This window comes from Patagioenas fasciata, chromosome 2 (assembly GCF_037038585.1).
Source record: "Patagioenas fasciata isolate bPatFas1 chromosome 2, bPatFas1.hap1, whole genome shotgun sequence".
Lineage (NCBI taxonomy): Eukaryota > Metazoa > Chordata > Aves > Columbiformes > Columbidae > Patagioenas > Patagioenas fasciata.
Window position 1 is genome coordinate 132,280,781 of NC_092521.1, and position 13,511 is coordinate 132,294,291.

A 13,511-nucleotide genomic window follows, 5' to 3' on the forward strand; every position below is an offset into this window, starting at 1 on the left:
TGTCCAAAAGCAGTAATTGCTGTCAATTGCAATGCTGTATTGGGAGCACTGTTGTAGACCTGTGCTAGCATACAGAACGCAAGTGCGACAATAAGACAGGAAGAAAACTTAAGAGCAGGGGTTTTTTTTAGGCTTCTATTCATAGAACTGGAAAAAAAAAATTGCTATTGTGGAAGAACAACTTCCAAAAACTGCTCTGGAGTGTTTATGTCCTTAAAGGAGAATACTTTGTAAGAATCTAATGTTAGAGCACTTGATTCTTTTGGTCTGTTTGCCTTGTATCTTATTCTTTGGTGAGATTCTTCTAATTTGTTGAAGGGTATAATTAAGCCATATATAATCTATTATGAACCTACTCCTACCTCATGATTAACCAGTTTAATTCCTTTTGTAGAATTCAGTCATAAATTGGTCTCTTTTGCCAGTCCTTCTGGAAGCAGGGAGTACAATCCCTTTACCTAGCACACTACAGTTTGTAGATTTATTCTGCTAACCAGTATCTGCAAGCTTAAATGCTGAATCTTTTTTTTTTTTAATAATGAAAATTTGTTGCAATGTGGTGAAGGTGCGCTTTTAGACAAGGGATTGGAGTGGGCTGATAACTATTTTTTTAAAGTAGAGGCTTAAGCCCTAATTAGGTGGGTACTTTGGCTTCTGCTAGTCTGTGCTACTGCATAACTCTTCATTAGCTAGCCTGAAGTTTTACAAGTACAGTGCTGTACAGAAACATACAGGCTCCAGATGTTTAGATGTTTACTGAAATTCTTCCTGTTTCCTCCCAGCACATAATAAAAACATCTTCAGTTACTTCGGGTGTAGTACAAGCAATCACTTATCACTGCATCTTTGTCACACTCAGCTGGTTAAAACAAGATACTGATTTTAATTGTTTTTTTGGGTCTTAAGGCTATCTGGCAGCTTCCCACAGCCCTTTACCTGCTCTCCTTTGGACAGACCTAACCATAGATTTAGTTGCTAGTTTTTCTTTAAAGTTCAAGGGTTTTTTTCCACCTTCAGAGAGAGAGCATGTGTTCAAATGAGTCTAGAAAATATCAGTGTTCTGGAATAATTCTCTTTAGAAACAATCCTTTTAAAAAATTTACTGTACAAACTGGCCACTTCAAGGGTCTTTAAAAAGTGTCATAATAATATCCTTTTCTGTGAGAATTGTGAAAGATAAGCTGTATCAATGAAAGCTGTACAATCCAAGTTTTAGGCTGCTAAATTTGCTTCAAGATTTTCATGTTTTATGAACTTAAAGACACTAGCGAATAAGAAGTTTGCAATTGGTAACTCTCTGTGATAGCAGAACAGAAGTCAGGTCTTTCAGGTTTTTCCTAATAAGCTGAATTGTATGTGTTTCTCCTACTATAGGGATGTGTCTAAGGCTACTCTTGTTTTACAACAAATGCATACTTACCTAAAGGCAGAGCTTGAGCAAATTGTGTTGATTCCTTGTGAACTTAGTGGTACCTCTAAAAGTTAAGAAAAGCTGTAGGGAAGGGCTTGAGTTCATCTGCTTCATGTCTTTTAAGTAGCACACATGCAACACGATATCCACCTTTTAAGCAAACTTACTGAGTTGTTAGAGGTGTTTAGGTAATAGAGGGAGTGAAGAGGAATGTCAAAGCTTCTAGATGTAGCCTTTGACATATTCAGGGTTATTCCTTTTTTCTTTAAAACCTGTGGAAAATGCCAGCAATTCAGTTATCGTTGGGTGGGGGGGGGGGTTTGCTACAGCTTTCCTTCCGTTGCATTTTAGAAAACTAACTAAAGAGGTCTGAGAAAAATAAATGTATGATATTTTGCAAATACAAAAACATTGTGGACCTATTTTATGCTACTGCTTTTCCTAAGTCAGTAATCCTTTGTGCCTCAGACTAAATATTCCACTTTATCATTCTAGTGGTGTTTCTTTTTTCGCCAAACAAACAGCTTTTCTTTCCATTCCGTATTGTCCATTTGTGTTGCTTTCTTATATTAGATACATGATCTGTTCCCTTCGCTGGGCAGTGATGATGGACTTGCATTTCTTCATAATATATTCTTTGCAGGTAATGTAATCCAGTGTGTATCCAATTTTGATTACTTCTGTGTGACGATCACTCACGTTCTGAACTTCTGTTAAGAGGTGGTTTTCAACACACTAACAACATGGGTTGTTTCATAAGACTCTCTCAGAAAAGTCTGTATCCTGTTTATGTTCTGTGCTGCTTGTGCAAATGTGGTAATGCGCAGTGTTGCCAAAAATGGCAAAGTAGTTCAGGTAGATTATTGCTTGAAAGGAATCAGGCAGGCTGTGCTATATAGCTATCAGCTAGTTTGTGGCAGGGCCTTAAACAAGGGAATTCAGCAAATACTGCAAGTCATTTGAAGCTTGATCTTTGTGGTTCAGTCTACCAGACAAGTAACCCTGCAGCTAACTCATCAACATAATTCCTTCCCTCCGTGTCAGCAGGTTCCCAAGACCCCGAACAACGGGGCTTTTCATAAAAGTCTGTTCTCCGTGTGTGACAACTTTCTCTAAAGTTTGTTCTTGTCATGCATTGTAATTTTGCAGCGACAGATGCTAATCAGCATCTCCTCCTTGTTGTAGTGATCAGTCTAGTAAGCTTGTGTGTGCAGGTGAAATATTGCTGCCTTAAGCATAAATAGGGTTCTTTTTTTGAATTCCTCTATTAAAAGTGTGTTCTTTTTTCCCCCCACTGTGGATTTTAAGAGTTTTTCATGTGTTAGTGAGAATTCTTCTTGAATGAGTTTTAAGATGTGAGCTTCTCTGTCTTATTTTCAAGATAGATTTCCAGGCGTGTGTTTTTTTTTTTTTTTCAGATCAACTTCCATTTCTTCTGCTTTGATCTGTTATCCATGATTTGAAAATAGTCATGGTTACTTGCTTCAGTGTAGAGCTCTAAAAGCTCTTTTCTCTTAATAGCATGCAGCTTCTTATGAAAGAAAAAGCGAAAGTGGGAAAATAGGATAGTTTACAACAAAGTCTATCAAATTGTGGAATGTGCACAGTTTTTCTAATATGTTAGTATTAAACACTCTTCTGGGCTTAAAGCCAGCCCTCTGTGGGGTAGGAGGAATTTTGTGTTCTCTAAAACTTTGTGCCAGTTATGCCTTAGTTGTTTTTCTTGTTTGATTCTCTCTCTTTTTTTCTCTCTTTTTTTTTTTTTTTCTTTTTTAAGATACTACCCTACCTCCCCCTGCTCTGAGTTTTGAGAGGAGTGGTAAGATTTTTTGCTGTGCATTGTTCTGAGCACTGCAGGCACAAAAACTCATCTGGATCTAACTGAGGGCTCTCTGTCTGATGTTGCAAGGTACCTAGAAAGCTTGGAAGGTAGACTTTGACTGTATTAAAACTGGCTTTGTATTACCTGGAGGTATCTTCATTCTGGTATTTGTAACGCGATCACCAGGCATCATGTCAGTGATGCAGTTTAGTTCTGGTATATTTTGATTCCCTCTTATGCCCGCGGTTTGAGTTATCTGCATTATATCTGGGGGTAAGATGTTTGGGAGCTCGTAAGAGAGGACAATTTGCTCTCTGGGAAGCCTCCAGAGTAGACCAACAGTGCCAAACTTACAGTCATTTTACTGCAGCTGGGAACTGGAACCTGGGCACCCCCACTATGATACCTCCATGGGTAAGTGCTGACTGGCAGGAAACCTTGATGAAACACAGTAGTGTTTGTGCCCACGATGAAACTTTTCATTTACTCTATGTAGATAGAAAAGGTTGTAGTCTAAAGGCTTACAATTCTGAGATAGTTTAGGAAGCTGCCTTTTCTTGCCTCTCAATTGAGACCTGATACCTAGCTGTGTAAACAGCCTGTCTCACGACACAGGCGGTCCGATGGCTTACCTCAGGCCACCTTGTTTATGCTGACATTTAGACTTCGCACAGAGATGGAGGAGAGGCACTCTGCAGGCAGACAGCAACTAATAAAGAGAGAAAGTGGTTTCTGCCTTCAGCAGAGTTTATTGCCTGGCTAATGTGAGCTTTTTCTCTGTTCTGCTCCATTGCAGGCCACTGGCCTTTAAACTAATGTGTTTGACTTTGGTTTCTAACACAATGCACAAGCCAGCAGCAGTTCAGAGGTGGAAGCCGTAATCTCTTGGATGTTTCTGCCCTCTCGGAGCCTCTGTTTTCACTGCAGGAGTACTGCTTATTTGCTCCCTTCTGCTACCAAAATGAAACTGGTTAGCTTGAACAATTTTTTTTCCTTAATTTTTTTTTTTTTTTTTTTTTTTTTTTTAAATTGGAACAGAGGGGAAGAGAAGGGAGAGTGTGGAATTATCTGGGGCAAAAAAACACCAGATGTCCTGTCTTGACAGGACAAAACAGATGTGTGACCAAGCAAAGAAATCTGTCCTAGGATATCTGGGAGTTCCAAGAATATCTCCATGATGGGTTTTTTGTAACTTCTTTGCAATCTGATTTTTACCATTAAAAAAAAAATTCATTAATAGGCTTCATCCCTATTTCAGTTTTACTTTTCCTCATCACCCGGGAGACTACTTGATTTGTAACTTAAAAAACAAGAGGTGAATTCTTGACTACCAAGTCAACTCTGACATATACTGTCTCCAGAGAGTGTTCTCAGCCTTGGGTGCCTTGCTGCACTTTGTGATACTTAATTTGTGTAGAGAATTTTATATTTCATTTTGTTGAGCACATCTCCGTACTGTGGTTCACATGCCTGAATCTCCTTTGTGGCTTGGTAGAGTAGGTCAGAGGATGAATAGTTCTGCTTTTTGACAGGGGAACTGTTTGACTTTTTCTTGCTTCTCTAATTCATTTCTAGAATAAAATCTTATCATCCTTGGTCTTCAAGATAAATGACACTGCTAGGGATCAGTGGCATACAGATTCAAATTTTACAGTTATTGGTTTCAATGAATAGAAAGTGCTAGGAACAACACACAAATACAGAAGCCCATGTAAAGTGCACTATGGAAAAAACCTGGTTCTTCCTATGAAGAAGAGACATTCTCCTGTGGCAGAAATTGGTTTTGTTCTGTATTTGTGTACTTAGTAAATGCTGCTGCTTATATCTGGCTACAACATAGGGATACAAATACTATTAATAGCATAGTGTACTTTTGAAAGCCAGCTACCTGAGGGTTTATCCTACCACTGGAGAGACTTCTGTTCACCGTTCTGGTTTGAGTACGGGACTGCTAGAGCTGACTACTGGAGATGTACCCAGGGTAGATTTATCCTGATGCACAGTTGTCCTCTCTGCTGTGGCACAACCATTTTGCTGCTCATAGAATATACCATGACCCTGCTTAATGGGGGTTGTAAAGTTGTCCAGGTGTCTTTCACTGCTTAGTGCATAAGCAAGCAGTGGCACAGCATCAGCTTACCATATCTTCTGTATTGTGTGCTGCTGCTTTCATACTTTTCAGAGAGTTGTTATTTCCACTCCTTTGAGCTCTATTGCATTTGTTCCTATAAATAAACAGCAGAAGAATTATCTGTAAAACACATTCTACTAGGCACATCCACAGGAGATGGTCTGGAGGGCTTTCTTGAACAACCATGTTCTAGCTTTCCAGTCCTCCACCATGATGGGAGGACTCAGGTAGCCCATGTCACCCCTGCAATTGCTTCTCCAGACAGTTCGAACCAGGCTGTTAGTCTCAAGGTATTGACGGACACAGAGGCAGCAGTCTGTGAGACTGCCTTGTCACATTTTTTCCATCTCCTCATTTAGAAGGGGTTAAAAGCAGCCATGGTGCAACTTCTCAAGTTACTGCAGTAATACAGATATTTTGCCCGTTTTCAAATATGTGCTATGGTATGACAGTGCTTGAAGCAGTTAAACTAAGAGTCAATGCCAAGTTAGAGCCCAGATCTGATGAGGGGATAGTGTGAGGGAATCTCTTCTGTATTCTAGAATCTTATGGCCCTTCTTCAAATATAATTTCTTTCTAAAGCATTCCCTGACTATTGCCTTTGTTACACACGGCTGAAGCCTATGTGATTTCATTGATATTTCATGATGACTTGACTACAGTAAAGGCTGCACAATAGTTTCTTTTCATTAATGAAAGAAGAAATCTCTTGTGCTTATGACTGTTGTGTCTGATTTTGGAATACCTCCAACATAGCTGCATGCCCTGGCTAGGGTGGGAGGTACGTTTGTGCTTTGTGCTGTACTTAGAACTGTCTTGATAAGATTCTTTTCTTGATGCTGTAAGTGAAATAAAAGAAACGTCATTAGTTTCCAGCCTGCTCAATTCTCTTTAAAGTTGTTGGCTCCTTCTCTTGTATGTGAAATCTCTGTTCTTTACTTTTATATTTCCTGATGGGAATTTACTGTCATAGGGCATGAGGCCAGTTATGCTGCTTTCAGGGCTGTGTTCTGGCAAATCAATGGAGCCTGACACCACTCACTCACAGCCTTTGCCACCAAATGTATCAGTATTCTTTTTTTAGCATTCATACTCAAAAGAAAAATGTTAGTGTTAGGAAATGCTGAGAGTGGATGCTTCAGGAATTTTAAAGCAGAATCTCAGCAGTGCCTTACATCTATTTTATTTGTCATTGCTTGGTTTGGCACAGCTCTTGGTAGAACAGGCTGCTATGCTGTTGTGCTGGAGGGATTTGCCAGATTGGTGGGGTGCAAGAGAGGGGACAGGGAGTTTTGTGGGTTGTGCTTGGTTTTGAAATCTTGTCATTGTCTGAGCCCCTGTCTCTTGAGATCTAGTGGCCTCTGAGGTTTTTTTGGTGGATGGTGTTGTCTTTCCCCCACTATTTTCTTCCATGTCTGAGCTGTCATAAGCATACATTCTGATTTCTGTGGAACAGGTAGCAATGCAAATTCTATGACTGGTTTTAGCTGACCGATCTTTAGGACTGATATGTCTTGGCTACAGGTAGATAGATAGCCCAGCTCCTCTGTTTTCTGTATGAGGATGTTCTTTTAAATGGAAAAGAGTTTTCTGATGTTATTTTAAGTGTGTGTGTGTGTGAGTTATGAAGACCAAGAGGTTTATGTTTAAAATTAAGAACCTGTTGCCTTAATAAATCAGTCCTGTTGAGTGCTTGCTTTTCTGCTTACTGTAGAAAATAATTCTAATGGGAAGGTAAAATTTCATCAAGATTTTTTCTTTATTATCAGTAACCATGGCAAAGGATTGTTAGAGAAGGATCAAGTCAGTAGTACTTTTACCAAGTCTGTCAGCTACTATCAGATTGGAATGGTTTTCTGTTACTTTGATCTTCTAAGACAGTTTATTTAAATAAAGCTTGAACATGGGCTATGTATGTGAGTTATTGTGTGGAAGCTGAAAATAACCATGTGAAAATATGGTCCATGTTCACTTGGGTTGGAGAATGTAAAGAAGCAACATAGAAGGTGACAGCTGTAGTCTGAGGTGCCTAAATAGACCTCTGGATGTTTTCTGGTCTCTGATTGCATAGTTAGAAAGCAAAAGCACCCCCCCCCCCCTTTTTTTTTTTCTTTCCCAGAATGCTCTGGATCCTTCAAGCAGGAACAAAAAATTTCCTCTTTTCCCTTTTTCAACTGCTACCATTGACAATGAAATCTCTATAGTATAGCAGCTTTGGAAATGCTTGATTTTGGAATGAGGCCCCAAGTAATAAGTGTTTGGTAGCAAGGATAGCTAGAATATGTTCTGCAGAGAAAATGCATTCAGCATTTTTTTAGCCTATCTATCACTTTTCAGAGTGTTTTCATCATTTTTCCTTGTAGAAAATCAAAGTGTCAGTGTAAGCAAGCTTGTATAATAGGGCTATTCAGCCGGGGAATGCTGTGCAAGTGGGGGTTTATCAAGTACTGAGTCTCCTTCAGACTGCATCTAGGTTTTGCTTTTTGCTGCAGAACTGAGAAGGTTTGTGTCCTGGCTGACTGCAGGATGGCTCGAGGTAGCTGAGCACCTGTGAGATGTAGGGAGCCAAGACTCGTGCTGTGCAGGGCTTGGTGTTTGCCTGCCTGCAGACCTGTCTCCTGACAGCTGCTCCAGTCACGTCTTCACATGTAATGTTGGAAGGTGCTTCACCTTTTGCTGCTGCACATCCAGGAAATACAGTTATTCTCTGTTCACTCACACACATGCAGTAAGCGCTTATCCAAACAGCACTCACCTAAGCTCTGAAAAAAATTTGCACAGAATGTCAAAAATTATATTTGCTTGCTGACAGCTCAGATGGAAAAGGGGGAGTCTTGCTAAGAAAAGTCTGCTCTGATGTGGCTTGGTTAGAAAACAAAACAAAGGATGAACTGTATAAAGTGTTTTATTAGTCAATCTTAGCTCCTGGCTGGTGCCAGATGTCATTGCACCTCAATAGATAAGGAATCTGCCTCTACAAAATCATAGTGTATCAGTGATTTGGCCAAACAGCTTGGTGAAATATTAGGGATTTTCTCCAACAACTACAGCAGATAAGTCCCTGATGGGGTCTAATTGCCTAAGCCAAAAATCAAAATTAAGCACACGGTAGAAGAGAAAAGCGAAGCATGTTCCTACTCTATTTTTAATCCCTTAGGATGAATGAGTTCCCTGCTGCTCCTTTTTTTTTATCCTGTGTCCTTCATGAGAAACCATCTTCTTATTTCACCTATAATTCGCCTGGTTTTGTAGAAAGATGACAGTTTGACCTGTTCGCACATGATTCCTAATGAAGCCGGAGAGCTCATTTCTTGTGTCCTTGCATAGTCAGAGTGAAGGACTCTAAAAATGTCATTTCCAGTTAAAGATGGTCTGTTATACATTCCAATTGCATGCTAGACTAACTAGCACTGTAAAAATCATTGCTCAAGACTGGAGACTGAAGATGATCATGCTGTGTAATCCTTAGAGGGGGAAAGACAGGTTAGGAAAAAAATCATTTAGCACTGCTAATAATTTTGCACTGATTCCTTTGGCTTTAGCTTTTAATGTAGACACAGCATTTATTTTCATGGCAAACAACTTTGAGTCTCCAAGTCTATTCTGCTCATCCTGGTCACTGACCAAATATTCCTCCAGAAAAATGTTGCAGATTAATTCCTGCAAGGAGGATGTTACAAGAGGATTGTTGGACACTAAGAACTGTTTCATGAATACCCCAGAAAGCTTCAGTTTCCTCAAAAGAAAATTCTGTGGAGTTTGGTCCTTGAAGAACTTACCATGACCTCAGTAGCAAAATGTAAAGCCCATTCCTTTGGCTTGTACAAGGCAATGATCTAATGAGAGATTAAGCTCTCTTCCAGGCTGTCTGGGAAAAGCGTGCTTATTTTTAAGTCCTAGAGCAAGGGAAAAGTAAATATATTTGAAAGATAACATGTAATTTCTTTCTTCCTTGCAGTTTCGATGACTCCTCTGCAGCCTTTCTTAGTATTTTTGACTTGTCAGAATACATCCACAGACCTCTGATTACAGTAGACCATTTTAAATAGCAGAAATGTCAGGTTTAAGCAAAAACAATGTCTGGGTTTTTTTATTTCTCGTGACTGTTTCTCAAAGCATTCCGCTAAAACTCTTCAAGTCTTGATTTTTTTTTTTTTTATTTTTTTTTTTTTTCCTTTCCTACCTGCAGTATCAGTCTTGGTAGCAACTGCAGGGGAGGCAGCAAGGGAAAGGGAGAAGCCTTGTAATGTACTTTGTCCAGTTACCATTGTTACACCTCCAGTTACCATTGTTACACCATGTAAAGTACTGGAGATTGTGCTTTGGTGAGATGGTGGAATGGTTTTATGTTGTTACTTTGTACAAACATGATCAGTGTTTCTTCACTGGAACAGTACACTTTGTCTACTGCTGCTTTCCACTGATTCTGGCACTTGAGTTCTGCTTGACTCTTTGAAGCTTGCAACTATCAAGAAAGATGTGTTTTCCCAGACCTTTGCAATATAAGGATGTAGAAGTTCAAACATGACAGTGAGATGTTGTTTAAAAAAATTCCCGTATCATACGGAAGACATGGACTTTTTAAAAAATAACATGTCCTATCTGTATATTGAAGTCTTGTGTTATGTCAGTCAGAGAATTAGATAAAGTGCTTGCAATTGTTTTGCTTTTTCTCTTCCTGCTCTCTCTGCAGTGCACGTATATTGAGATCGATCAGGTGCTGAAGACTCATGCTGTTGTGCTGAGCAGGCCCTCCTGGCTTTGGGGGGCAGAAATGGGAGCTAACGAGCATGGAGTCTGTGTAGCTAATGAAGCCGTCGTGACCAGAGAACCAGCTTCTGAATCTGAAGCCTTGCTTGGAATGGATCTTGTGAGGTGGGTGGCTTGTCGAGCTGTGACCAGCCTTTCAAACACCAAAGGTTTAGATGGTGATGATCCTGAGTAACAGCTTTGTGGTGTTTGAATTAAGAGATTTTAAAACACTATAAGCAGGAGACCTGTCTAGGCAGATCTTCAGACACAGCTGAGTTAACACTTAGAACATTTGTAATCTGATTTTGGCTACTAAGTATGTACCAATATAATGTGGGTTCACTAAACCTCGTCTACCTACCCTATGGTCTAGCAGTGATTCTTCTGACAGAATAAGAGAAATGATTACATTTTTAGTAAGGAACTGCTAATTTTTAACATCAGATTGCTGTTGTGCCCTTCATTCTACCCCACTTTAGAACAGCCTACTCTGACCTAAAAAGCTGGTCCTGGGCTTATAGCCAACTGTAGACATAAACAGTCTACTGTGCCTCACTTCAGCCCATGCATTCCAATGCAAACCATTGCCCTTATTTAAATGCTGACAAACAAACTCCTGTAAGTCTGTTCATTGAAGGCTGGCTGCCTAAAAGGCTTGTGCTGCACTGTAAATCTCAACCTGCAGGCTGATCTTGTAGTGAAGAGAATTTAAAGGAGAGTTGGGTGGGGGAAGAAAGCTGAAAATGAAAGAACAAGAGAAAATGGTGCAAACTTCTTGCAAAGAGACGGGCAGCGGAAGTACTCAATTTAGTTGAAGATGGAACAGGACAACAACTGCTTTTTTAAGCACATCAATGTTAGATCAAGTGGTCCTGCTGGAATTTGCTCTAGTATACTTACTGAGCAGACTAAACCAATTTCAGGTGAATTCTCATTTTTCTTGAGAACTAGTGAAAGATGGGAGAGGTTCTGGGTGACTGGAAAAGGTAAAATGTTGTGGCTATGCTTAACTGAATTATAAAGAGTTGTGGTGATACACCAACTTAATCTCAGCTCCTGAAGAGGAAAAAACCCACTTAAATATGAAGGAGTTGATAAATGTGTAATAATAACTGTTAGTCAAGAAAAATCCTGTCCAACCATTCTACTTCACTTCTGTAGTGTGTTAACAAATTTTATGGATAGGGGATAGGAAATGGATACCTTGATTCTTAAAGAGGACATTAAAGCCTAAGAAGTTATTCTCATAAGCAAGCTAGGAAGCATGAGTTAGAAGAAATTGTTAGGTGTATAGCTGCCTGAAACTGTAATTGTAAATGTTCTCCGATGATGTTTCTCCAGAAATACAGTATCTGGTTCCAGCTACCATAAATTAAGAGGAATATGAGCCAGTTGGAGAAAATGCAGTAGAAATGAGAAATATGATCAGAGATCTATAGAATCTGAGCAATGAGGAAATCATGAGGGAATCTGGGTTATGCTTCTCTTTGGTATTTTCTCTAAACACTGTATTACTGAAGGAATCTGTGGAAAAGCTGTACCTAGGAGGACTAGTAACTTTAATTGCATCAAGGGAGACTGTATAGACTTGGTAGCTCTTATAAGACCATGTAGGACAATATGTTAAGTCACTTTCCAAGTTCCACCTTTATTTTTTTCCTCCTAGTAGCATTCTTTTGAAACTTTAACAAACCCCATTGGTTTAAATGCAGTGTTCTACTTATTTTGGTCACTGTTATTGCAGTCTCAAAATACTGATTTACCCAGGCTGGCAAATCAGGAGATATCAATGTAACAAGATACTCATCATAAAGTACCAGTGATAATCACCTGTAGATATCACCTTACCTCTCCTCCTTCTTACCTGCAGAAGAAATTGTCCTTAGTTTGAATGCAAAGAGTGCTTCAGGCAAGGAGAACTAGGGGTGTGTTGAAGGCAACCTCTCTTGTTCAGCCGAAATTATTCTTTCTCTTACGGTGAAGACTTGGCCAGTTGCATTAAGTGTATGTTTTGGATCACCTCATAGAACAGAGAGCCATCAAGTACAAGATCCATCATATAGCAGCAGTGAAGTAGCTGGCGCCAGCTCTGCCTGTTTTTACGCATCTGCAGAACAGACTAATTCTATCACTCAGGATTTATTGGAATGAAAATAAATTGGAGTTTTAAACCTAATTAAGAAATGCACATCACTGCTGGCCAAACTTCCCACACCTATGTGTATGTTGGTTTTATGCATCTGTATTAGGTCTTAGCTGAAGGATGAAGACTGACACTGTGTGTGCATGTGTGGCTTCCTGCTTGCAAAAGAGATTAAAAGCTCCATACTCTGAAGCGTTCTTCAGAGCATGTGTAAGACTTGTCAACCCACAATGTCATCCAGATAGTAGAATCAAATTTTCCTTGAATGCTCAGGCTTGCCAAAGAGTTTGCTTTTACATTCTCTTAAAGTGGTTATTCTTCTTCTGTAAAGGAGACTTCTCTCTTTGAACTCATCTGGTATTGTTATTTTTCAGTTAGGACTGAAAATCCAGTCAGCATGGGCAAAGCCCATGTTGTGAGAGCACGTGGCATTAAACAGACCAGAAGCATTTTTGAGCAGGGTAGTATAATTCTGAAATCAGCATGTTTTGTTGTTGAAATAGGAAACTGAAAATTCATCCTGAAATCTCATAGACAAAGCATTCTTTTTTCAACAGAGACCACAATGGACATCAGTAGAGATGTATTTCGCAAAGTTCTTTGCTTGTGTAGTAACTGGCTGCTGGCTTAAAAACTGAAAACAGAGTGTTACTTTCTGTACTGCTATGTCTGGGGATTAAGACAGTTACCTACAGATTTGTAGCTTGAATAGTGTATCACAGCATGTCAGAACATATGAATGATTCTTAAGAAATAAATAAAGTGTATGATTGACTTGAGGGAAGTTGATCCTGTTGCATGCAGGCTTGTCCCTATCCCAGTTTATCTAAATGGAGAATATGAACCTAGTCACAACAGACAGAAAAACTGAGAGAAAACAGATTCCAGCACAAATTCCTGAGAACTGCTTCTTTTCTGTTCTAACGAGGTATTCAAAAGCTGGTCTTCAAAAGCTGCACCAGTATTGCTGCATTGGTTAGCTTTTCAGATTCTATGATCAAGACTTTCTTCATATACTCTTCCTGGTGTGGCTGCAGACTATTTTTTTGAGGCACAGTTGCCTCTATAAAGTACCTGTTTACTTAGAGAAGTATATTCATATGAAAAGGTGGTGTGCTGTTTTGCTTATTGCCGATACAGTTAGAACAGGACAACATTATAATGCAAAGGGCATATATGAAGAAACTTGTAAATTATTTTTGCATTGTTGTCTTTTAATCCCTATGTGTTTCTGTTATTTCTTCATTCTTTT

The 13,511-nt window shown here is 39.4% G+C and overlaps 1 protein-coding gene across 4 annotated transcripts in view; it reads left to right on the forward strand.

The window, feature by feature from the left end:
• The window catches only part of SCRN1 (secernin 1), a 40,421-nt gene that overhangs the window by 13,104 nt on the left and 13,806 nt on the right, over nucleotides 1–13,511 (forward strand). For all 4 annotated transcript variants that reach the window (XM_065832506.2, XM_065832505.2, XM_071804997.1 and 1 more), the window contains exon 3: nucleotides 10,058–10,239. In XM_065832506.2, coding sequence (XP_065688578.1) covers nucleotides 10,058–10,239 — 182 coding nt within the window. The remainder of the gene's footprint in view (nucleotides 1–10,057; nucleotides 10,240–13,511) is intronic.